At 48.3% G+C, this 25794-nt stretch overlaps 2 protein-coding genes across 4 annotated transcripts; both read right to left on the bottom strand.

Annotated features, from left to right (window-relative positions):
• Positions 1 to 4821: 4821 nt before the first annotated feature.
• LOC123047488 (NDR1/HIN1-like protein 12) lies at positions 4822 to 5880 on the bottom strand. The gene has a single exon (XM_044471056.1). It carries the CDS (start codon positions 5720 to 5722, stop codon positions 5057 to 5059), a length of 666 nt encoding a protein of 221 aa, XP_044326991.1. The 5' UTR covers positions 5723 to 5880; the 3' UTR covers positions 4822 to 5056.
• An 11592-nt stretch (positions 5881 to 17472) lies between these two features.
• On the bottom strand, positions 17473 to 25033 carry LOC123047487 (exocyst complex component EXO70A1). 3 transcript variants are annotated; one of them, XM_044471054.1, is made up of 12 exons: positions 24768 to 25033; positions 24580 to 24675; positions 23376 to 23581; positions 22842 to 23283; positions 22547 to 22759; positions 21597 to 21802; positions 21281 to 21481; positions 21098 to 21197; positions 20853 to 20980; positions 20610 to 20756; positions 19745 to 19891; positions 17473 to 18008 (listed from the first exon to the last, which is right to left on the bottom strand). In XM_044471054.1, the coding sequence occupies exons 1-11, from the start codon at positions 24930 to 24932 to the stop codon at positions 19786 to 19788; spliced, it is 2010 nt and encodes a 669-aa protein (XP_044326989.1). In that variant the 5' UTR covers positions 24933 to 25033; the 3' UTR covers positions 17473 to 18008; positions 19745 to 19785. The 3 variants fall into 3 exon arrangements, with proteins under 3 accessions (XP_044326989.1, XP_044326990.1, XP_044326988.1); XM_044471055.1 differs by having other exon boundaries at positions 17473 to 19891; positions 22842 to 22980; positions 23083 to 23283; XM_044471053.1 differs by having other exon boundaries at positions 17473 to 19891.
• Positions 25034 to 25794: the final 761 nt, after the last annotated feature.

The raw sequence follows: 25794 nt of genomic DNA, 5'->3' as shown, positions 1-25794 counted from the left end.
GATACAACCAGCTTGCTGGGGCCACAGCACAAACAAGCCCAAAGAAAAAGGAGAGAAAGAAAAAAGAAACAAATGCCGACGCCGGCAGCTCAACTAAGCAAAGATGACCGACACCCGCTGCACCCACCGGAGAAGAACCACCGCCCGCCAAGCACACCGAAGCCTCGCGTACCAAGCAACATCTTCAGGAAGAAATACGACGACGACGCCGCTGCTGCCTAGACAAGTCCTAGGGTTTCCCTCGGTACGCGAATGACAGTGGGGAAGGGGGTATCACCGACGCCCCTTAGGAGGGTCCGGCAACGCCCACGGGCGCGGCCGCGCCGCTGGCAAACGAGCCGCCAGAGATTTCTCCTGCCCCGAAACCACCACCGCCACCTCAGATAATCGGAAGCGCACCGCCCAACATGCCGCCCACCAGCCTGTGCCACCACAGATACCACACCATCTTTACCGTTTCACCGAGGCCACCAACATGAGACCTGGAGGTAGGACGAGAAGACACCGGGCTCGGAGGCAACCGCACCACAGCCGACAGGAGGGAACAACCTCCACCACCGCGCGGAGCCGACCGGACATAGCGACAGGGACTCGCCAGGCCACCACCGGCCCGGCCGGACCCCAACGGGTCCGGACAGTCCCTGCAGCCACGCTGCAGCACGCCGGCCGCCGGAGCCACCACCACCGCAGCCACGGCCCCCTCGTCACACCACCAGGGAGCCACGCCGTCGCGCACCGGACCGCAGGCCCGCCCCAGCCTAGATGGGGCCCGAAAGGGCCTAGATCTGGGCCGAGCGGGCACCGCCGCCAGCCGCCCACCGCGCCGCCTGCAGCCAACGGCCATGCCGCCGCGTCGAGGGCATCCAAGGCCCACAGAACACTGCCGCCAAGCCTCACCGCCGTCGAGCAGGAGGGAGCCCCGACTCCCCCTCCCGGCGCGCGGGAAGGGACGTCCGCCGCCGCCGCCGCCACCCGAGCACGCCGGAGGTCGCTGCCGACGGCGGCGAAGGGAGATGAAGGAGGAGAAGGGCTGAGACGGGGAGGAGGGCAGGGGGGGCGCTCCACCACCTCGGGGGGCGGCAAGAGGGCCGGGGGAGGGGGAGGAGGAGGGACAGAGGGGGGCGACCGGGGAGCACGCGTGAGGCGGCCTGCGCTGGCGGGAAGGGGCGAGGGCAGCCGGCGGTGACGAGGAGGAACCCTAGCGCGGGTCGCAGGAGCCCCTCATATATATCATCATCATGATCATTCCAAACGGCCTCTCCTAGTGTCTCCTCCACAAATCATGTCCTCTCGGACACCCCGAAATTAATGGTGAAAGAGTGCCCTCGTCCACAAGTTAGGTACTCGGGCCTCGGTTGGCTTGTAACAGCAGCCAGTCTCCTCCGTCCTTTATCTCTCCGATCCCTTTAGTGAAACCTCAAGGAGGGTGTGATCTGAGCTGCTAAAGTCAAGAAGTTCCAAGTCACTTTAGCACAGGGTACAAAGGTGCACCTCACTCTACTCAAACTTTACTAGTACCCCTTTTGTTCTTCACAACATATATTTACCGTTGGACTGCTTGACTAGTTAAGAATACCTCCGCATATCACAATTTTCCGCATCGAAAAGGGCTGTAATATACATGTCAACGATGTCGTCCCAACTCTGATGTGGAGATGGAGCAGAGTGGTGGCTCATGGGCACGACATTTTTTTTGAAGGTCACCGGGGGAGGGCAAAGCCCTCCACCTGAATTGTATTCATTTTTGCCTATAGACTTTGCAGCCTAATACAAGATAGGGTTCAAGTGAACCAGAAGAACAGGGGGGGCACAAGAAGAGAGATAAAGTGAAAAAACACATGGTGAAGGGGGGGGGGGGGGGCACCCCCGAGCACTCGACTGCAACAGTCAGCCGAGACCATACCAAGACATTGTACCATCGACGCAATCGAAATGCGCCGGCCAACCAGGACCGCACAACGCCGCGACACCACCGATGCCATGGGGTACAGACTGCACAACGCCGCGACACCACATGTGTCATGGGGTACAAAATGCACAACGCCGCGACAACACCATGTCATGGGGTATAGACTGCACAACGCCGCGACACCACCAGTGTCATGGGGTACAGTCAAAAGGTCACGCCAGGCCGAGACGGCGCCACGACACCTATGTATCGTCGGCGTAGTCAAAGGACGTCACCAAGCAGAGAACACCCCAGAGTACACCCAGGCCATCGCGATGAACCGGGGGATGAAGACAACGCCATCAAGATGGAAACGACGTGAAGCGCCGCCGCTGTCTCGGCCAGCAGCAGCCGGCCGACCATGGATTTCTCCCATCCCCGGTCACATCTTCACGCAAAGAGCATCGCAGAGCAACCGCCAACAGCACCGGGCAGCGCAGGAACGGGCGGCCCCAGATCCAGGTGAATCCAACCGGGAGAGCGACGTCGGTAGGCACCTTGACGCCGAGGGCACCAGTGAAGACCACCGGTGAGGCGCCCCCAGCAGGAAAAGCCACGAGCAGCGGCAGCCCACCGAGGGAGAAATGGGAGGTGGAGGGCTCCATGGCAGGAGCCACGACGCCACCTTCGTTGGCGAGTGCAAGCAGAAGCACGACGACGATAGAACAGGGGGGTGGCGGAGGAGGAAGACGCGGAGCACTGCAGTAGACGGTGACTGAGTGGTTGAGGGCGGAAGGCGTCGGAGGCCGGCGAGAAGACGCCGAGCAGGAGGATGGAGGGCGCAGTTCCTAGCCACGAGGCAACGATGGATGGAGCCTCCGCCGACAACCCAGGGGCCGCTGCGGTGCCCCCAGCGGGTAAAGCCACGAACAGCGGCAGCCCACCGGGGGAACTGGGAGGTGGAGGGCTCCAGAGTCGCAGGAGCCACGACGCCGACTTCGTTGGCGAGCACCGCGAAGAAGCACGACGACGACGGAGCAGGGGGCGCTGGAGGCGGGAGACGTGGCGGCAGTACCGCAGTCGGCGACGGTGAGTGGTTGAGGGCGGGAGGAGGCGGAGCCCAACCCAAGGACGCGGAGCAAGGGGCGGGGCGCAGCGCCAGGAGCAGCAGGACTCCGCCGATGCAGCCACGAATCGCCCACCATGGGGGAGGAGCTTCGCCAGATTGGATCTGGGCGGGCTGGGCCGAGTGCGCGGGGAAGACATCAGGGTGCCGCCGCCGTCCCGGAACCGGCCAGGGCGGGGACAAGCGCCGTCGGAGTGGACGAGGGAGGGGGCGCTGGAGAGGGGGGCGCGGTGGTGGAGCGGCTCCGGCCAGATCGAGGGTCGGGGGAGGGGTTCTGGAACGGAGATTGGAACGAGACCGCCTCGCCGCCACCTTCCCTGGGCGCGGCGCGGCTTCGCGCGGCCGGCCCTCCGGCGACGGCGTTGCGGGGAGCGGCGGCGCTGGTTTCCCCGTGTCACCAGACGCGGGCGACGCGGGGTCGGTGGTCTTCTCTTGCAGGTGTTCTGCCTTGGGTAGTGTGTGAAATCGGGCACGACATTATCATGCATGGACGGGTACATGCAGCCAACTATAGGCGCATGTTGTATCTATCCACATTGGCACATTGCGTCGCAACTGCACCGACCGGAACGGCATGCATTACAGAGGGAGGGCGCAGGCAGGCAGGCAGGTGTGAGCAGTTGATGCGCGAGGGAGCGAGCGAAAGGGACCTGCAACAGAAAGTTCTTAGCTGCTACGACTACTACCACACATGCATCCACTATTCTCTTCACCATCTACCACTACCACTCTAGCTGCTACTACTAGCTCAAAAGGTATACATTTGTGTGCGAGCCACCGACGTTACCTTGTAGTTGCAGGAGTATTCAATTTCAAGCTGGAGTGGAGTAGCTACCGAGTCGATCATGCCGGCATTTGGTACCAAACCGTCCATCGATCCACCAACCATTACTACTACTATCGTAGTCGAAGCACATGCGCCAAGATCAATCAAGTCTGAACAAAGCTAGCTAGCTAACATTGGAGTCGAATTATGCCGAGCACTCCGTACGCTCTACCGAGCTGGGTTCAGAATTATGAAGCCACCATGTATCCAGTCAATGCATGCATCCTCAGGTCACCCAGATTTCAAGTTAGCCGTGGCGACTTTGCTTGTGCCTTTCCTTCTGCAAAGACGTGCGGTGCGTGACTTGGAAGGATCGATAAGGTGCACATGCTGCCGCGCAGAAATTCGTGGCAAGAGGTCAACCGAGAAGATATATAATCGCGGCTACATACATACAACTAGCTACGTCACCATCCATCAGCATGTACGTACGTAGGTGTACTGCGCGGTGGCGTACGTGCCCGGGTTTGCATTGCAGCCAAGCGTCCAATTGAGCCACCTACGTACCTAGCTGCTAACTGTTAATTGGTCCACTAGATATACTATCACTCTCGCTGATTAAGCAGCAGGGCACACCCGTACACTGATTAGGCAGCAGGATTACGTGCGTGATCAGCTAGCTCTCCTCTGATCGCTCTCCAAGAGAGCACTTTCAGCCAAAAGTTGAAATCCGAGAGAAAAGTCCGTATCTCTCCACCACGAACTGAGACGATCCATCAGATCAGAAGCAGAAAAAGGAACTTCACGCGCTTCACTTTGTTACTAAGTGAAGCGTGTTAACTGTTAAACCAGCTGTGTAGTTAATAGTTACTAAAACAAAATAAATTTTGTCCGGAGAAAAAGGGAGATATATATGCACTTGACGTTTACTCCATGGATCAATTTCCCTTCCACTCCAAGCTAGCTAGCTAGACTCCAACACCCAACCAACCGAATTCTCAACAAGAAGAACAAGAAAAGCTGCAATCGAAGAAGCTTCAGTTGTAGGTGTTTTTCTTTCATTCGCTTCTTTAACCAACCGATCGATCAACAAGTCAAAAATAAGAGACTAATTAAAAAGAAGCAAGAAAGAAACTAGAGAGAGAGAGAGAGAGAGAGAGAGAGAGAGAGAGAGAAAAGCAATCAATCGATTCCATCCCCTGAATTTGAATTTGGAGACATGCATATGAATATGGATGGGTGGAGGTCCAAGAACCGATGATGATGCATGAATTGATCAGACGTCGACGGCGCATGCGGCGGCCTGCTGGAAGCGGAAGTAGTCGGGGCCGCCGCCGGTGGTGGCGCCGTAGCTGCCCTTGCCCTCGTTCACCCTGATGAGGGCCGGGCAGTTGACCCGGAGGTGGTAGTGGCCGGAGATCCAGGTGCCCACCTTCCAGCGCACAAAGCCGTCCACCTTGACGTCCACCAGCACGTACCCGGCCGTCTCGTCCTGCGCCAGCGCCACGGCGAGCACCGGCGGGAGCACCACGCTGTCCATGGACCTCAGATACGGCGACCACACGGACTGGTCCCGGTGGCCCTGGTAGGCGACGGGGAGGCGGGTGGGCACGGTGATGGCCACGCCCTTGTACTGCGCGTACATGTCCGCCTCGTCGTAGTAGACGCCGACGCGGTCGTTGGGGTTGCGCGCCGCCACCGTGGCCTGCATGGTGGTGAAGAGGTAGGCGGAGGTGGGCGGCGTGACGTTGAGGCAGAGCACCGCCAGGTCCTGCAGGTAGAAGCGGGGCTTGTGGGGGCGGAGCACCAGGTAGACGATGAGGATGACGAAGAGGGCGAGGAGGAGGAGGGCCAGCAGCGCGCCGCAGCACTTGCGGTAGAGCCGCCGGCGGTGGCACTCGCAGCCCCCGCCCTTGTGCCCGCCGCAGTCCTTCACCGCCATGGAATGGAAGGCCGGTCGGTCGCCTCAGCAGCAGCTGCTGCGTGTGGTGATCGGTGCTGGCTGCACGGAGCTAGCTGCGGGTGATTGGTCAGGTGAGGAGGTGTGAGGCTGTGATTCGATGATGTGTGGGAGCTAGGAGAGGGGAGAAGAAATGGCACTTGGGGACGAGGTGGGTTATATATCGGGACTCGGGAGAGGCAGCGGCTGAGCGGCAGGAGGGAGGTTGGTGATTGATTGGGGGTCAGGAGCAGGAGCAGAAGGGGAGGATCAGCATTGGTCTGTGTGCAGAAACTACTGGCGCAGCTGTACTTGTGTATGTCATGTATGCTGGGTCTCAGTGTTAAACTGTTAATTACCTGGTACTCTTTTTTTTCGAATAAATTACCTGGTACTTGAAGTTTCTTTTCATGCATGTTAGTTGATACGTCACTGTCACTGGAGTGATTAGCAGTGGAACCGTAAGCTAGGCTGACGGGCAGATGAGAGGTGGTTAATGGTGACGGTGGTGGGGGTGAGAGCTAAGTTCCAAGATAGCTACAGCAGCAATGATTCGCGGCGAAAAAGGAGCGCCTTTAGTTCCTCCGATACGATACAAAAAAGCGGAAAAGGCAAGGAAGCAACCATAGCGAAATTTCGCATTTTGCGCTGCCGCCCATGCATTCGCCCTAAACGTGCCGAGCAAGAAGAACACGCCGTTTCTTTTAGCCATGCCATGATTGATCGATACTACTCCCTCCGTCCTAAAATAAATGTCTTGACCTTAGTACAATTTTATACTAAAGTTAGTATAAAGTTGAGACGTTTATTTTGGGACGGAGGGAGTATTCATCTTCTTCTTGCGCGTCTCAATTCTCGGCACAAACAAGTTGTGTGGCTAGCAGTCAATAATATTAGAGCCGATAAGGATGAAGCAAGCGTGAGCTAGATGTAATTTGGCGGTGAAGGTAACTTTGGAGCTTCCTGTGCGAAGAAAAAGTTCAAAGGAATAAACCAGTGCAAAGGTGAAGGGGAGAAAAGGATGGTTCCGGCTGTACTTGGGCCATGAGAAGTTACACTGTCACTTTGTAGAGATCAGAAGTTATACTCCCACTGAGCCTGAAGATACACTTTATACATGTTAACTTTTTCGATGAAGACGCTGCGTGTTAGTGGGGTCGTAAGCCGGGTAAATGCGAGGCGGTCAATTAACCAATGGCGATGAAGAGATGGTGGGGTTGAGTGCTGTTTAGCTACGTACGACACTGATTGTGGGCACCTTTAATTCCAAGATATGTTTGTTACAAACCCAACAAAAAAGTGAGGATGATGAAGTCATGAAACTAACGTTGGCCTTCCTTGGCAACATACATGTGCGCGTTTGTTATCTGTGGAGGGAGCGGATCAGTTTGCAACGCAAGTGGGTACGTGGCGAAGGGAGGGTGAGGCGTCCACATCATCAGAGAGCCAACATACATAATCCCAACGGAAAGCACGCTTAAAGCAGAGGAATAATAACAAGTAGAAGAGGAATCGTACGTACACTACTGTGTATAGATCCCCGTCAGCGTCATCTTCATTCCGTGTGCAGGCAGGGCAGGGCAGGCACCTACCTACCCTGATTGATTACTGGCCGGCGATCGACCCCCCATAGCCTTCCATCTTCTTCCAAAACGACCGTCCGACCGCATCGCTGCACAGCACATGCATTGGATACACATACACATACGTGAGTACCGAGAGAGATCATCGGCGGACAAGAGACCGATCGATCGATCGTCAGTACCAGGTACCACGACGTATGCATATGTACGCAGAGATATGTCCGTGTCGATCTTATCTTACGAGTCAATTCGTCATGTCGGACTATTCATAGTGACGATATCGTCGTGACACTACACTAGTGTCAAAAATGCTCTTATATTATGAGACGGAGGGAGTAGTAGCCACCGATCGACCAGAAAATTAACTCACCGTGCCAGCATACAGCATACAGTATAGGTGCAGGAGAGCGACGAAATTTATATATTCAGTACAGCTTAGCATGATGATCGATCATACACCGGCGTGGGATCTCATAGGTGAGAAAAGAGAGCAATTCAAAGCCACGTCTTCTACTTATCCACTCCTCCGTATGCATGCATGCATGTGCCAACAGGGAGGAGGGTCGAGTCGATCATGCATTATTATCAAAACCATCAATCATAGGAGGACGAGACGCCGATGAGATATGTACGCTACGTCCGTCCGCCGGATTCAAGGACCTGATGGACGGACGCGGACGCACGGAATCGGAAGCTTCTCCTCCTCCTCCTCCTCCTCCACCACCAACACGTTTGTGCATGTGAAATCATCCGGCAATGGTGCCAAAAATGAGATAGGGTGCAACTGGTGCCAGCTAGAGGCTAGAGGCACCGTTGGGTCGTGGTTGTTGGCACATGGACTACTAGTCCAAGTTTAAGGACGATTCGGAGAGAGACCAGACACTGACAGAGAGGGGATCAGCTGGCTAGCATGTTAATCAGGGACGGATGCCTCCTAACGGTAGATTACGGGTGGGCTCCATGCGGAAGCACATGCAATTTGATCAGCAAAACGCAGAGGCCAGATGTGCATGTATACCGAACGCAGAAGCAAACATGCAATGCAAGCCACACGTTTCACAACCATATCAAATGATCTGATGAAATTGTGTGCCTCGGAGGGGAAAAAAGAACGGGAGAGTGGTTCGCAGTGGACTGGAGAATCACACCCACACGCGCACAAATTCACAGGGAAAATGGATAGAGAAAAGAAAAATATCTATCTGTTATGGTCATTTTTCATGGCCTTTAGCAACTGTCCAATACTTGAATAACCAATCTCTTGATATTTGTTCTGGTGCGCTGGTCTTATTGAGCATTAGCATGACGAGTTCCCGGCTGTCGACTCCAACAAGTTTTGCCCGGCTCCGGCTAGGGAGGGGCGATGACGGCGGCGCGCCTTCGGCTCATATCAGTGTTTGTAGTCGTCGCTAGGTGGTCTACATATCTGAATGTAGTTTTTATTATTTCTAGTATTCGTTGTACTACCATGATTGAAGTTGAGACAAGTTCAGCTGCTTCAGGCTTTACCGACAGGGGCGGAGACAGGGGGGGGGGGGGGGGCGAGCCCGCCCCCCCCCCAACGATTTCTAGTAGGTAGTAGTATACGTAGTATACTGTATATGCGCTAATTGGCTGGAGATAATCACATCATTAGCCCATATAAGATTATTTTAGAGAAATTAGCCCATATGAGTACTAATATATTAATTATTCTAGACCGAAAGCCCAATAGCCCATGTCATTGACTCATTGACTCATTGTCAATCCATCCATGCGGCCATGCGATCAATCCATCCATTGATCGTGTCCTGCAGTAGGGCATTGTTTGCCGCTGCCGCCCAGCCGCCGGCTGCCCGGCTGCCGCTCCTACTCAGGTAAGGCGCTCACCAGTCACCACGCCGCCGCCGCCCCTACCCTATCGGCTGTGCTGATCTGTCGTGTTTGTCCGCTGTGTAAGGACTAAGGAGGGAGTACCGGAGGAGAGAAGGAGCCTTCATTACATCAGAGTTTTGCAGTGAGAAAGGAAGATCAGATAGAGGAAGGTACCACTACGTACTTGTAGCTATCAGTTATTATAAATTAAAATCCTACTATCCTAATCTGGGGTGTTAGTGTTGTCTACAGAATAGTGAATTAATCTATTAATCATGGTTTTCCTTTATATAGTAGTCAATGAGGAAGCGAAAAGCACCAACAACTAGGGGGATAAATTCCTTTTTCACGCCAGTTGGGTCAACTTCAAGCTCCAACACTACTGGTGCCGAAAATGTGATTCCATCTGAGGAGCAACCTGTTGCAGATAACCAAACAAATGATATTCCCGTTGATATGCAAACTGATGAGCAACAGGTTGTGGCACCGGAAGAAGTTGCAGCAGGAGAAGGTACAATTGAAAGCACAAAATATGTAAGGGACCCCGGTATGCACCAGCAAATTTGGGAACTCCCTCATGATGAGCAAGAAGAAGCACGCCTCTTCTATATTTTGAAGGGAGCTTATCAACCATACATGAGAGAATGTCCATATAATAAACCAGGAAAAAATCGTCGTCGATTTCAATACAGTTATTTCAATTATTTTCCTTGGCTTGAGTATTCGATGGAAACACATCGTGCGTACTGCCTACCTTGTTTTCTCTTCACAAAAAAGCCAAGTGGAAGGTGTGGCTTTGATGCATTCACAGTCAAGGGATTTAATAATTGGAAGAAGGTGAATGATGAAAACGAATGTGCTTTCTTAACTCACATGGGCAAAGATTCCAACTCCGCTCATAACTTTTCTCAGCGGTGTCATGATAATCTGAAAAATAGTTTGACTCACATTGACAAGTCAATGGTGAAAGTGTGTGCAAAAAAGGTCGCAGATGCAAGGCTAAGGCTTAAAGTTACAATTGATTGCATCAAGTAAGCAAGCTTTTCTGTTTTGAGAATTCAAATATTTTATAATGTACATTAAAGCAAGTTATGACCTTTTTTCTTGTTGATTTCATTAGATGGTTAACATTCCAAGCTTGTGCTTATAGAGGCCATGATGAATCTCCGGGATCAAGTAATCAGGGTAATTTTCTTCATCTGGTGAGGTTCTTGGCTTCTTATAGCAAAGAGGTGAATGCGGTTGTTTTGGAAAATGCTCCAAGGAATGCGAAGTACACCTCCCATACAGTGCAACTAGAAATCCTCACATTACTTTCTAGTAGAGTTAAGGAAAAAATTAGATATGAAATTGGTACTAGCAAGTTCTGCATAATGGTAGACGAAGCACGAGATGAATCAAAGAAAGAGCAAATGGCATTGGTTCTTCGATTCCTGAGCACCGAGGGGTTCATACAGGAGCGTTTTCTTGATAACCAAACAAATGATATTCTTGTTGATATTTTGGTAGGCCGCCCTTCTAAGGGCGTTACTCTATTGCTTCTCCTCTGGTGTCATTCGTTGCCTGGCTTCTCTTTGACGGGCAGTCCTCTCCTCCTCTGTTTTTTCCTAGCTTCTCTGCGACGTGCATTGATTTCCTCCTTCTATTCAGGTGTTAATCTATTTCGCCGTGCTATATATTGGTCTCGCCTTTTCTTTTTTCTGTCTCATTTAATGATACCATTTGAAGCAATGTGTTCGGGGACAGTGTCTTCAGTGTCGAGTCGAGTGATATATCCGAACCAATATTATGATCAATGATGCTCTCTGTTCCTCGAAGTGATGCACGGTGATCATAGTAAGTGCCTTCACGAGAATGATTTCCTGAAAAACCATTTTGTTTTAACAAATGTATAAATGCAAACTGAAAAAAAGTCGTGTGTAAGGGCGATACCAATTGATGTTTCCACATGTGCCACTGTCTGAAAGGCCGTGAGATTGCCGGCTATAGGAATCATCACAGGCAGTTGCGTGGTCACATTGTCATCATCATGAGAAGATGAAACACTGTAGTTAGTAGTGCCTGTTTGTTCTCGTATGAAAAAACCAGATGGTGGTCGGTGTGTATTGGTGGGTTGTGATATGGGTGTCCTCTCATATTCGACAACTGATAAGATTAATGTAAGTTAAGTTATGAAGCTTATTGAATACCTTATGTGCAGACATGTGATTGGCGTACACATACCTTTTTTTCCTTTATCATAGAGATGCTCTCTATCCTGTGACATCTTTCTGTCCTGTAGAAGCTTAAATAAACCTGCTGCCTTTTTGCATTAAAAAATGATATGAATTGAACTACAAAAATGATATGACATACTATAGGACTTTAGCAATATCCTTTATGGAACAGGGCAATATTCTTTATGGAACAAGGTCTCCAATATGAACTTAACTGTGGGAACTGAACAGGTGTCAATCTCACAAGAGAAGGTGGCATAACTCAGATTTTGTAACTTTGGGGAATAAGTGCTATGTTCAAATGTTGTGCAGAGTGTATTACATTTGCTGTCATACATTTGCACAGAGTGTAGTCGCTGAAAAGACACATTTAAGATGCCATCTGGCACCCGTCCACATGTATTAATTCCCAGAACTTGATTAGTCTAATGAAGCAGGTTCATGACATGGTAGCTAGGATATTGCTTAAAATCCGGCATGCTATGTGAAGTACTAACATTATGAATTTTTGAACAGGAGTCTAGTATAACTACTTTGCATGATGAAACGGGTCACCTAGGGCGTGATGGGCACCATGAAACATAACAAAGGTGCATATCCGATCTTTGCCGTCGGAGAGGAAGAAGATGGTAGGCAGGCTCAGGAGATGACGCAGCAGCAGCCGTCGAGTGGAGGTTGTGGTTCGGCATGCGAGGCGATCAGCAGAGGTTACAGCTCGATGTGGCCGGACGACGATCGAAGCGTCATTTCTGTTTTGGTGGCGTGCGTTCGCGTGTGGATGGAGCTCATACGCCAGGAAGAACTGGCGTCTCCATGGAGCTCGTACTCCAGGAAGAACTGGCGTTCATTGGCGGGTCGAAGAAGTTTGATTTTTGGTCGGTGGACCTCGTTCGTGGGTTGTGGAGCTGTTTTTTTATTGGCTGTGCGCGATCTTGGGGTTTGGTCAATGGATTTCTCGTTCGTGTGTTGAACTATGTTTTTGGATGTGGATCTCGTACATGGGCTGAGTTGTTTTTTTTGCGGGGCCTGAGTTGGTGATTTTTCTTACGTGGGCTGAGTTGGTGATTTTTGGGCTGCTGCGTATGTATGGACCTCGGGCGATGGTTTTTGTTCGAAGTGAGGGAGGATCGAACGAGGTCGAACCATCACGACGTTCGATCCTCTTTAATAGTAGAGATTATTTTATTACAAAAAGATCGTGCAAGGGGCGACCGCATCACAGAAGAGCACATGCATTGTATACACATATACTACTACAGTAGTACGTACGTACCAAGATCATCGGCGGCCAAGATCAATCGTCAGTACCACGTACCACGATTGCATACATGTGTATTGTCATATCTTTTTTCAACACAGCACAGACGCAAGCACTCATATACACGCGCATACACACATTTCTATGAACGCACACACGCATACCTTACCCTTATGATCACCTCCGAAAGACTGAGCCGGCATATCATCTTGAAATTTACAAAGTCGCCGTAGGCACCTCGTCGTCGACGGGAACGTCTCCTCCCACTGAATGCGGATCGCCGAAAATCCTGAAATAAATCCAGAAATAAATGCGAGCATCAGGACTTGAACTCTGATGGATTGAGGATACCACAGTCCCTCTAACCATCCAACCAAAGGTGTTCGTATCTTGCCACTTAATTTCTCCCGTCTTTTCATTTCTGATCCTCGTATATATACGTATAAATTCGACCGGAGGTTAGGTGAGAGATACGTAGACCAGAGAGCCACGCGTTCTATTCTACTTATAATATCCTTGCACCGATCGACCCCCATGTGCCAACATGGAGGAGGGTCGAAGCAATCAATCATGACACCACGATGGTACTCTGCGTAGGTACACCTGCCGAATCGAAGGGACAGGGAATGGACCAAAGCACAACGGAAGTGTGGGTGGGACACGATCACACGGAATCGGAAGCTTCTCCTGATCTCCTCCTGCTCGTATGTGCATGCGAATCGTCCGTAGCTCGTGCCAAAACAAAGGGCACGTGCACATGCGACGCCAGCTACTCATTCCGTTACTAAATATAAGTGTTTTTAGAGATTTCAATACGAACTACAAATGGATGTATACAGACATATTTCAGAGTGTAGAGTCGCTTATTTTGTTTCGTACGCAGTCCATATTAAAATCTATAAAAACACTTACATAGGAGTATTTAGGAACGGAGAGAGTACTTGCGTGGTTCAATCTAGCTAGAAACGGCTCCGGTCATGCATGGTTGTTGGCAGATAGATGGACCAGTCAAAGTTAAGGACAGCTAAGGGAGAGAGGGAAGCCGGTTAGCCATTGTTTGTTAGTCAAGGACGGACGTCTCCTAATTCCTAACGCCATTATATGGGCGGGCTCCATTCGAAACCACATGCCACGATATGCGAATGGCGCCACTAAGCAGATGCAACAGGCAAGCAAGCTAGCTAGCTAGTAGATGTTTCACATTCATATCAAATGATATAATCGAAGTGCATAATGTGTAGTATCTGGGAGCAAAAATCGGAGAGTGGTTGCCGGTGGACTGCTCAAATTCAAATGGGTATTGGCAAATGTGTCGTGGTTACTTTCCGTGGCCTTTAGCAATTGAACAGACTTCACTAATCTTTTAGGCAAATGTGTCATGGTTACTTTCCGTGGCCTTTAGCAATTGAACAGACTTCACTAATCTTTTAGGCAAATGTGTCATGGTTACTTTCCGTGGCCTTTAGCAATTGAACAGACTTCACTAATCTTTTAGCAAAAGTGAAAAGGTATGATTTTCCAATGACAGGCCGTGTGGCCAAAAGCATTCACAAACTTTCATGGACCAACGAATCCTAACGGCAGAAAATTGACAGCCAGCAAAAGTAGCAGCTAGGTGACCATGCCAAGTAGCCTAGGATTATGTACAATTTGGTGATCATCAGGTTTTCACATCACCTTGGCATGGTCTTGTCTCGTATGAGAGTGCACAAACATTCCCTCATGCCTACCATCATTCATCAGTCAAGTTTAAGAGCGTCGTCAACTGCACAATATAATGATTTTTTTTCTTTCTTTCTAATGCTATGCTATTAACTTCTGATATGTAGTAAAATTAAGCATGTAGGCAGGAAGAATCTATCTGATTACCCCTGTTTGTCACCCAGTTTATACAGAGACGAGCCGATGCGAGTTTACTTAACAGGAAGAGACAATATTCTCCCAAAGAATAAGAACAAGTTCTACCATGGCAAGAAAACATAAAAGAAAAACTATGTTTAGATTCCACGGGTACTCGCCATGACCTATGACCCATGATAGTTCTGTGACCTAGTCCATTAGCTGTGACGATGTTACCACGAAACGACCAGAAAGATATCTATCACCCTTTTCCTCCCAAATCCCTATCTGGTATCTACTTTTTGAGTACAACCAAAAACATCATGCGCCGCTACACCCACACACTGAATTTGATACTTCCTCCATTCCACAATGTAGTGCGCCCGCGCTTTCCAAAATCTAAGTTTGACCATAAATTTAACCAACGAGACCGACTGTGGTGGGAGCAAATATTATACCACTGAATTCATATCGAAATACGAAATCAGTGGTATAATTTTTGCTCCCGCCAGAGTCGGTTTCGTTGGTTAAATTTGATTGGCTCCGATAGGTGATGACCTGCTCAACTCGAGGAGGAGGTGTGAGTTTATGATTCGAGGATGGTGATTTAATTCACACAAATTCACACATCCTCGAATCACAAACTGGCGTGAGTTTGTGATTCGATGATGTGTGGGGGCTAGCTAGGAGAAGGAAGAAGAAATGGCACTTGGGGAGGAGGTGGTTTATATATCGGGAGAGGCAGCGGGAGGAGGGAGGTTGGTGATTGGTTGGGGGTCAGGAGCAGAAGGGGAGGATCAGCATTGGTCTGTGTGCAGAAACTACTGGTGCAGCTGCACTTGTGCAGACTGCAGAGCGTGTGTATGTTATGTATGCTGCCTGGTCCAGTGGGTGCTGTGTTTTTTCAGCCATGTTAGTTGATACGCCACTGTCATCGGAGTAATTAGCAGTGGAACCGTAAGCTAGCCTGACGGGCAGATGAAAGGTGGTTCATGGTGATGGTGAGGGTGAGTGCTAAGTTCCAAGATAGCTAGAGCAGCAATGATTCGCGGCGAAAAAAGAGTGCCTTTAGTTCCTCCGATACGATACAAAAAAAAGCAGAAAAAAGGAAGCAACCAAAGCGAAATTTCGCATGTTGCGCAAGTGTGAGCGACCGCCCATGAATCCGCACTACACACGCAACACGAACACTTTTTGTTTAGCCAAGCTATGATTGGTTCGATGCGACTCTCAATCGACACGAACGAGTTGTTTGGCTGAGGGGGAGCGTGTGGCAGTCAAGAACAGTTGTTACCGAGAAGGATGACGCGTGAGCTGTTGACGGTGATGGTAACTTAGCATCAGAGGTGCCTCAGTGCAAAGTTGAAAGGGAAAAAGTTGCAAAAGTTCAAAGGGGAAAAGTTGCAAAGTCCAACGGGAGAGAAAAGGGTGGTGCCGGCTGTACGTCCGTGGGCCTTTGGAAGTTACCCTGTCACTTTGTAGACATCTGCATGCTGCCCAAGACACACTGTTGTGTGTTATGGAGTGGTAAGCCTCTCCAACGGGAGGCGGTCAATTAATCATGTAGTTGACGGAGCCGGTGGGGGTGAGAGCTACAGCATTACTAGGTGATTCCAAAAGCGGCAACGGTTGTGGCAGAGGCTGAGAGGATTCAGATTAGGGAGAAGCAAAGGAGCACCTTTGATTACCCTCCCCAGATATGTTTTGTTATTGCAAACAAGAAAGTGGGGATGCTGAAGTCATGAAACAATAATCTGTGGAGCAACGTTGGCCTTCCTTGGCGACATGCGCGTGCGTGCGTGCGTACGTGCGTGCGTGGGAGGGAGCGGATCAGTTTGCATTGCAATGCAAGTGGGTGGCCAAGGGAGGGTGGGGCGTCCACATCACATGAGACGATGAACCCAACGGAAAGCTTAAAGCGGGGGAATAGGAATAAGAAGCAGAAGAGGAATCGTGCGTACATACTGCATATAGGGGCCCGTCAGCGTCATCTTCATTCCGTGTGGGCAGGGCAGGGCAGAGCAGGCACCTACCCTGATTAGCGGCCGGCGACGGCGAGCCCCACCACCGTCCTCCATCTTCAGAAACGACCGTGACATCGCAGCGGAGCACATGCATCACCGTTCAGAGCCACACCTTGTACCTATCCACCCCTTCCATCCGTACGGACGATGATCAAAAGAAAACAATCAATCATACGGCGGCGACGACACGCTGGCGTCCGCCGTCCGCCGGATTCAAGGACCAGACGGACGGACGCGGGCGCACGCAGCGTGGGTGGGAGGGAAGGACACGGCCGCACGGAATCGGGAGCTTCTCCTCCTCCACCACCAACACGCAGTAGTACGTTTTGTGCGCTCGAGTTGTCCGTCACTTGTGCCAAAACCATAGTTGGGCAATGCAATGCGAGCTACTTGGTTTAATTGAGTGGTTGTTGGCAGATGGACTAGTGGTCCAAGTTAAGGACAACTCCATCGGAGAGAGACCAAACACTAACTAGACTGACAGAGAGTTAGGGCTCACACTAGGCTAGGGCTAGGCCAGGGACTCTAAACCAACCCTCATTCACCGAGTTAATTAGTTGAGGAAAAGAGATGGGCAGATACACAACCTACTTTGTACTTTCTCAAAAGTGAAAAGGCCTCCATGTTTATTCCAACGATGTGGCAAAAAGTATTCCAAAGCTTCCTTGGACCAACGAATCCTAACGGCACAAAATTGACAGCCAGCCAAAGTAGCAGCTGGTCATTTGGTGATCATCATCAGGCCTTCACTTCCCCTTGGCCTATCTTGTGTCGTATGCGAGTACTACCAATTATTCCCTCATGCCTACCATAATTCATCAGCCAAGTTTAAGAGCATCCTCAACTGCACAATGTTATGATTCTTTTTCCCTTTCTAATGCTATGCTATTAACTTCCTTCTGATAGTAAATAGTGTAAAGTTGTAGGCAGGAAGAATCCATCTGATTACAACCTGTTTGCCACCCGTTTATACCGAGACTAGCAACCGACACCGAGTTTATTTAACATGAAGAGGCAATGTTCTCCCAAAGAATAAGAACCAAGTTCTACCATGGCAAGAAAACATAAAAGCAAAACTATGTTTAGATTCCACGGGTACTCACCATGACTCATGACCCATGATAGCTCTGTGACCTAGTCCATTAGCTGTGACGATGTTACCACGAAACGACCAGCAAGATATCTATCACCCTTTTCCTCCCAAATCCCTATCTGATATCTACTTTCCGAGTACAACCAAAAACAGCATGCGTCGCTAGACCCACATACTGATTTTGATAGCTCTGCTGTCAACATCTAGATCCAAAATTAAATGCAGATTATATGTGACGCTCCCTGCAGCACGCGTGCTGGAGCACAGGAACCCTTACGATAATGCTGGACCGAGATTTGGTTGGCTCCGATAGGATGATGACCAGCTCAACTCAACAGCATAGAAAATGACTCCCTGACCAACCGAGGCCACGGCAATATATCCCCCTAGTTCCTATTATGATCCACAGAGTTTGAAGCTTCCTACAGAAGCATTGGGAAAATTATGTTACTATGCAGCATGCAACGAATTAAATTGTGACCGAGAAGCAGAACCTAGAGGCCAAAAATAAAGCTGGTACTGCATAGTGAAAAATAAAGTTCATATGTAGGTACATTTAAGTAGAGAAATGCAAACCATTTTTTGGGGCTGCAGAGAACTGAACCAAGCATATCGGACAAAAAGGAAGAGCATCAGAAAGTGCTGCAGCCACAAAGTTAGTGGGGGATTTCTTTTTTATAGTTTAAATATAGATTATCATCCATAATGCCGTCATAAAGGCAATAAAGCACAATTCTGGGAATTGATTTGTGTGTGTTAAGCTCCGAGAGCTTACAAATAGTTGGTGGAAAGGCGCGTCATCGTTAATCCAAGACCAAATGAAAAGTTATCGCTTCACTAGTGGGGATCATACATGTATTCCTCAGAGAACCAAACAGAATAATCCTACCTAAAAAGGATGGATATGAAGGGACTAGAATAATGAGAGCAGGTAGGGTGCTGGTATATACTAGCATAACAATATTGATTTATGATAACACTACACTGGCACCAGGTGAAAAATTCAGCTAGTTTGTGCTAAAGAAGAAAACTTTTGCACTGTATAATTTGGGTAACATTTGATCCGAAGCAAAATCAAAGCACACTCACAGGAAATAAGGGATAAAAATGGAACGAAAAGAAGTTTGGAAACTGATGGTATATGTTAGTACTGTAATCACCACTCAACCTAAAGCTAAACACTCCCAGATATCTACAAGCCTATCCATCCGGTCAACATGGGTCTAACAATTATTGAGTGGACCACTAGTGGCCAAAGCAAATAAGAGTACATTCCCAGATATCATACTCCTGCTATAGTGCATTATTAAGAAAGAGGGTATGGTGACGATGTACACCATAAATGGTCCCTACCAACTGAAAATGAGCAGAGGATAATATAGAAAACCGAATATTTTCTGCTGAACTTGCCATGAGTGAATTGTAGTTGCTGAAAAAGAAGAGTACATTCAACTCATTTGCAAATACGTACCACATTTTCCAGCCACAGCGGATACTTATTACTAGCTACCCATTAGGGTCATGTATGGGGGCTTCTGAAAATGTTTTAAGAATTTCCTTGCATCCATGGAACTAGATTGAAACTTTATTGTTCTGCTAATATCCTTTTGTTTTGATAGGAGTAAAACCAAACTTGAGAACTTTCTATTGCAGAATATACTGCAGAACACCCACCTCATACTGTCAGGTATGCTATCTCAGTTCAGTTCACAGGTAGATTATGCAGTTGACAACTTTATATTTTATACATTTCTTCAAAATGAAAACATGAAAACTTGGTCTGAACCTCAAGGCTTGGAGAAACAATGAAAGATTTCATAACTCCAACATTAACATGCAGTGAATGTAGACAGCAACCAGGAGCAAGGGCCAAAGAGAATATCAGATTTACTTAAGTCAAAAGGTAAATTTGCTAAAAATATATATATATCTAATGCTCAGCTGAAAATTTAGACATTGTAGAGAACGTGTAGTGGAGTGGAAAAAACATTCAGGTCGGAACACTCGTAATATTGTGATCGTCACAACCGCCACCGCCACCACCTCATCATAATCATAATCTAACTAGACACCGCCACGCCACCACCTCATCATCATCATAATCTAACTATAGCACTCCCATAGCACATATACAATTGACAGGAAGCTTCTAACTTACTGCTAATTAGAATGCTTGGTGCAATCAGCGTCCCAGTTCACCTACTGTGGTAACTTCTTTGCAAATAGATTACCAAGTGTTTGCTCAAGTGCTTCTGGAGTGTACTTCATATATTTCGAAGCATGATGGCTGTTCTCGACAAGAGGCCTGGATAATAAATAAAAGAGTAATCACATCAATAATACGACTTGAGTTTATAGGTTAGAGAAACTTCCATGCTTCGCATTTCGTAATGAAACCTAGCAATGTGTGCTCTGTGTTTTGCAACGGAACTGGGCAATGTGCACAAGTAGTAACCAGATTTAGGAAGATATGCTGAGGATGTACATTATCCACTTGCGCTCAAAAAAATCTACCTGATTCACATGATACCTCTGTCCATAGAACTAAACGGTTTTATAATCAAACAATACAAAATTTCTAAAAAGTAGATCCCCCCCCCCCCCCCTAAATAGAGCATTATCCACTAATACTGCTGAGCCAAGCATTATGAAAGCCTAGGTAGCACGCCAACTGGTATGGTGTTTGTTGTGCAAAGCAAATAATGACGACAGTGGTGTTGACCAACGACTCGATCATTCACCACAACAGTATGTCCAGAACGGCTATGATATTTACTTGGTATATGAACTGCGATCCATCATTAAAGATGGACAGCTCGACTAAACAATAGCGAAAATACTCGTATCATTACCACTTGATACAATTGCACCTTTAGGAAGACAAAATAAGAACACTGGCCAGTTTATACAAAACTTTGCACCCAAAAATCTATTAACCTCATTGATGATAAGCAACGAAAAATCTAATAACACATTGCGAAGAAAACAAAGCAGAAGATAATCGAGCAAGATAGGAAATATACCCAAAGCGTTTCAGGAAAGATCTATAAGCAGGTAACAGAATTTCAGCAACCGCAAGGATAAGGTTATCGCGTAACTCTTTATCGGGAATAGCCCAGTTCATCTGAGTCTGACAAACCTCTTCAAACTGCTTATTGAAAGACTTGAATCTGATAATATTGGAAAGCAACACCATAAGAAATAGCAAGAAAAAAAAAACACCATAAACAGAGTAAAGTACATATCGCTTGAAAGTTCGTTCTAACCTCGCTTTGATCACAGATGTGGAAGTTGTACCGCTGTGCGATCCGATACTCCCAACACTTCCTGCAATACCTTCTGTAGCGGAACCTACTGATGAAGTTAAACCTTGAGCTGAGAGACACTCCAATACCTGCAGTTAATGAAAAAGAGAAGGAAAGGGCAAATAGGTAAACAAACACGTTGATGGAAACTGGATGAGATGTAGGCATGCATTTTGCTGCCAAATTTGAGCTTTTGACCATCGGACCTTTCCCCAAGCAACTCTTTTGTACTGAGTAGCATGTTGCTGCACAGTCCTTCGGCGTCTTTGAATCCAATCATCACCAACTAAATCCTTGGCTTCTGAACTGAGAACAAGAAAATGATTATTCCATCCAATTAATGAGATCTCAATTTCTTGTGTTTCTCTCATTGTATGCTTTTTATATACCCGCGGATAGATCTGACGATATAGTTGATGTTATTCATTAAGAACAGAATTCCCAGGGCATGATCCTTGTATTGCTTTGCTTTTACATCTAGGTTGGTCTCTACTGCATGTATAAGGCCAGAGATTTCAGAGACCAGACCAGACTTTGTTCCATCTCCATTGCTGGATTCTTGAAAGATCAGCTTTAGTGATGACTGATAGCTGCACAAAATTTATATAGGTCTTAAGAAGGAATATTGTTGTTAATGGTAATGGACTGCATTTGTGTTGGAGGACATGTTGAAGAAATATATTCAATGCAGCATATTTCACTTACTCCATAAGATATTTGATATAGTTTCCAACATAGCTGGTTAGAGGATGCACATCTCCATCAGTACTCGTATTCTTAGGCGACTCCTTCACAATGCTGTCTTTGAAGTCAATGAGAGTCTTTTTTGCTGCTTGTGCTAAACATTTGACCAAAGTACTTGCAGATTTCCGGTTTTCAGCGCATTCATCTCCTGCAAAGACTGCCTCAACCTAACAATAGCCAAGAAATGAAAATACACATTCAAATAGCATGTAAATGCTGCCACGCCACACACACACACACATGCAGTACTATATAGAAATAGGGGCATATGCATTATCAAACCCGAAAAAATAAGTGTCACTGTTCTTTCATCAAGTACAATGTCAAATTGCTCAGTCACTGCAGTGAACATACCATGATAGACAGCGAGCAACAGACAACTTAAATTCACCGCAAATATAGTATACACCATTTTAACTGAAGAAATAAGGCCATGCATATATTAACCAAAGTCGTGGTATTTGCACCTTTAGACTGCACCTAGCAACCTACAATCCCATAATTCAAATGTATGCCGTTGCCAACCTAAATCTATCACTACCTATCTGAATATTTTCTACATCCAGTTCACCATATATGGATTGGCTTGAAAACGGTAATTTTCCTTAAATTAGCACAGGTATTTGGTGTGTATTAGAGAGCGTATGTTTTCTTTGTAAAGGTCTAGTGTAATATTGTCAGAGAGATAAAGGATGTATGGTCCAAAGGGACATTCTCAATTATTGCCAAAAAATCTATCTACATCGTTTGCAGTGCATGTAATAAGCATGACAGAAAAAAATGGAAATAGATGCACAATACAAGCATTCTGTTAGGGAACAGCAATTAGTCTAGGTATGTTACGTACAAATAGTGTCATTCACAGCATTTGCGGCAATAGACAAATGGACTACAGGTGGCTGAAACTTCACCTCAGATTGAAGTTCCAATGTTCGGTCAAACATATCTAGCAGCAAAAATACTTTGTCTGGTGCTGTCTTAGATTTAGAAATAGCTTGTCCGAAGCTGAGTAGATTCAAGAGGCTTTTGGATGTTGCTGCAGCAAAGCAATGGTCTTTCCATGCATGCTTCCCTTCAAAAATTTGATCACACAGTGCGCGTTCACTAGGAAAAAGCAACTTTACCTGTTGAACAAATAGTCAGCTATTATTAGCAAACATCATTTTACAGTCCAAACCTTATGTGGTCAAAAGTCAAGAGCCTCACCGCAATCTGCAAACATCGGATCCAGTGAGCAATTTTAGCGTCCCGGCTCTCAGCCTGCGCAGTCTGTACTTCTTCTGCCGTAACATATTCAACTCCCAACTGCTTAAGGGTCAGTTCCAAAGTTGAACTGCGAGTATCTCTGGAAGTATGAAGGAAAATGTCATGGGCAAGCAAATCATGAAATATAGTAACACTGCACTGCAAGTATGTCAGGCAATTTGAAACTTGTAGAAGCTTGCACCTGTATATTTTCACAAACTGTTTATGGCAACCAAGTTGGACTGATTTCTGAGCTAACTTTGAGAGCCGAGGCACGTAGCGCGGGTCAATGAGCGTAGGAAGAGAGAGCACGGCACCCGGATTTGGCTGGCTTTCAGCAGAATCTTTCGCTGATGAACGGCTTGGAAGACATTTGAGAAGTTGTTCAAGCTCTACCGGTTTGCTATAACCAATCATCCAAAATAGAGTGGTTAGTTCTCCATGAGATCATGTATACATACACAAGTGAGAAGTATGGGCCTAAGCAAACTGAACCTGCATTCTGATAGCACCCTGCTGAATTCATTCTCCAGCTCAGCAGCCGCCTTGTGAAGCAATTCATCGACACGTTTGAGCGCGTCAACACCAGCTGTACCGATTCTATTTGAAGTGAAGAAATCCTCGGCGCTTTTTAAGTTATCAACCGTGTCGAGATATGCAGTAACACCCTTGCTTGCACTTTCCAATATCACCGACTCTGCCTGTACAAATGAAGTTCAGTGAAATATTAGCATGATCTGGCAGCATGACAATGACAATATACTCCCTTATCAATAAAATACCCACGGGGAAAGTGACCCCTGTTTCTCTAATCTCTAAAATGAAAGGGCCAGTTCTGCTCAGTTAATACAGTAGTATGTTAGACCACACATAAAGAACGAGCAGCATCAGCGGAAATCGCCGACCAAATGTTCCACCATAACCAAACTAATTGTAATACTAAGAGTAGATCCTAGCACAAGTTCAAAATAAGGATGCGCCGGCCGCACCGAGCTGTGAAATTTCTGCTCTTCTGCAGGAATGGGCAGTTGTCAGTTAACCATGGCATTGCATCAGCCCATTTTGGCATAGTGCACGCTCGCATTGCAGCAGTTCCAATGCATACGCTAGAGTTAGAGCCCACTGACGACTCGAGAGATCAGGGGGGCACGCCGCCGCACTCGAAACCGAGAGCAAAATCGCTAGGCGCTACGGCGGCCGGCGGGAGGCGCAGAGAGACGCAAACCTAGAGAAGCAGGGGAGGAAGCACGACGACTTCGGTGCCACCCCGGGGCGCACTCCGGCCCCCCTCGTGTCCCGCACGCCGCCGCGCTCCTCGGGAGGAAGCGACGGCCGGAGCCATCTGGGAATGGGAGCCGCGCCGCCGGGCGCCGCGCCGGAGCGGGTGGGGAGAAGTCTCGCGAGGCTGGGAAACAGATCATGCATTTGGCCCAGCACAGGATGACGGGAACGTCGGCCCGACACATCTGGGCCTCGCACCGAGTAACACTAGTACTGGGCCGGCCCAGGCCAGGAGATTCGCGTCGGAAATTGCGTGTCCGTGCCGTGCCCGTCGAATCGATCAACGCGGACGGACGACTCCGTTGGACCACGACTAGTCGACCGATGCTCTCCCCTCCGGTCTAGAAGCAGACACGCAGACGAAATCGCCATTGCCGCCGGCGCCGAGCAAATCAAGAAAACGAACCAACGAACGTACCTCGCGGACGGCGTCGAGGTGCCGTACGACGGCCTCCACGGCGCGGAGGCTCCTGGCGACGTTGTCGTGGGCACTGTACGCGCTCCACGTCCTCGCCTGCAGACGGCACAGAGAACGGCGAGCCATGTGATCGATCGAGCCGAGCGGCGTGTACGGCGAGACGAGGGGGGAGCTAACGAATTCGGAACCTGGGCGGGGCGCACGGCCTCGTCGACGGCGGCCATGCGGCGGCCGATGGAGTCGACCGCCGCGGCCGACCCCTCGCGCACCGCCTCGCTCCTGCGCATCGACTCCCGCAGCAGACTCGCTTTCTCGCGGAGCAGCGCCGCCTCCGCCGCCGCCGCACGCTCCATGTCTCTTCTGTCTGTAGCTGTCGACCGCGGTTGATTGAAGAAGAAGTAAAAAGGGAAAACAAGCAGAGATAATCGAGGAGGAGTTTTTCTCTTGGTCACGCGCGCCCCCTTCCTCTCAGATTCTTATATATCTCCTTTTTTTTTTGCGAGCATAAACCGCCCTTGCTTGCTCTACACAAAATCTTCAAAGTTGCATCGTAGTAATTGAAATATAATATTTGATTAATTTCTAAAAAAGAATCTAAAACAAATATTTCAGATTCAATGTTTGCCATTATTCGCTCGCTAAATCTTATTGCACTTACACGCTTCCGCAACCGTGTGCCAGCGATGCGCTTCGTGCCATCGGTTTTCACGTGGTTTTCACGTGCATGTGGTTTCCAGCGATTCTACCCGCTGGATGTTTCAATGTAATTAAAGCATTTACCGATGCAATGCTTACCATTATTTATAAAATCTTATTTTGCTAATGTTCTCACGGTTGTGCCCAAGCGGTGCACACATCGCCATTTGTTTTTCTAGCACAACTTTCACGCACATGGGATTGCTAGCAATGCGCTTCGTGCCATCGGTTTTCACGTGGCTTTCACGTGCATGTGGTTTCCAGCGGTGCTACCCGCTGGACGTTTCAATGTAATTAAAGCATTTACCGATGCAATGCTTACCATTATTTATAAAATCTTATTTTGCTAATGTTCTCACGATTGTGCCCAAGTGGTGCACGCATCGCCATCCGATTTTCTAGCACAACTTTCACGCGCATGAGATTGCCAGCGGTGTTGCGTGTTGGGTGTTTCATTCATAACTAAAGCAAATAATAGTACCATATTTATCAATTGTCATTTTATTCAGTAACATCTTA

The sequence above is a fragment of the Triticum aestivum genome, chromosome 2B (genome assembly GCF_018294505.1).
Source record: "Triticum aestivum cultivar Chinese Spring chromosome 2B, IWGSC CS RefSeq v2.1, whole genome shotgun sequence".
NCBI classification, from domain to species: Eukaryota; Viridiplantae; Streptophyta; class Magnoliopsida; order Poales; family Poaceae; genus Triticum; species Triticum aestivum.
This window is presented reverse-complemented; position numbering and strand designations above follow the sequence as displayed.

Excerpts from the sequence above, each read along its gene's own strand:
- LOC123047488 (XM_044471056.1), bottom strand. The coding sequence starts at position 5,722 with ATGGCGGTGAAGGACTGCGGCGGGCACAAGGGCGGGGGCTGCGAGTGC.
- LOC123047487 (XM_044471053.1), bottom strand. The coding sequence starts at position 24,932 with ATGGAGCGTGCGGCGGCGGCGGAGGCGGCGCTGCTCCGCGAGAAAGCG. Across the intron at positions 23,582-24,579 it reads ACCTCGACGCCGTCCGCGAG|GCAGAGTCGGTGATATTGGA; the intron begins GTACGTTCGTTG and ends TCATTTGTACAG. Across the intron at positions 19,892-20,609 it reads TCTTTCCTGAAACGCTTTGG|GCCTCTTGTCGAGAACAGCC; the intron begins GTATATTTCCTA and ends TTTATTATCCAG.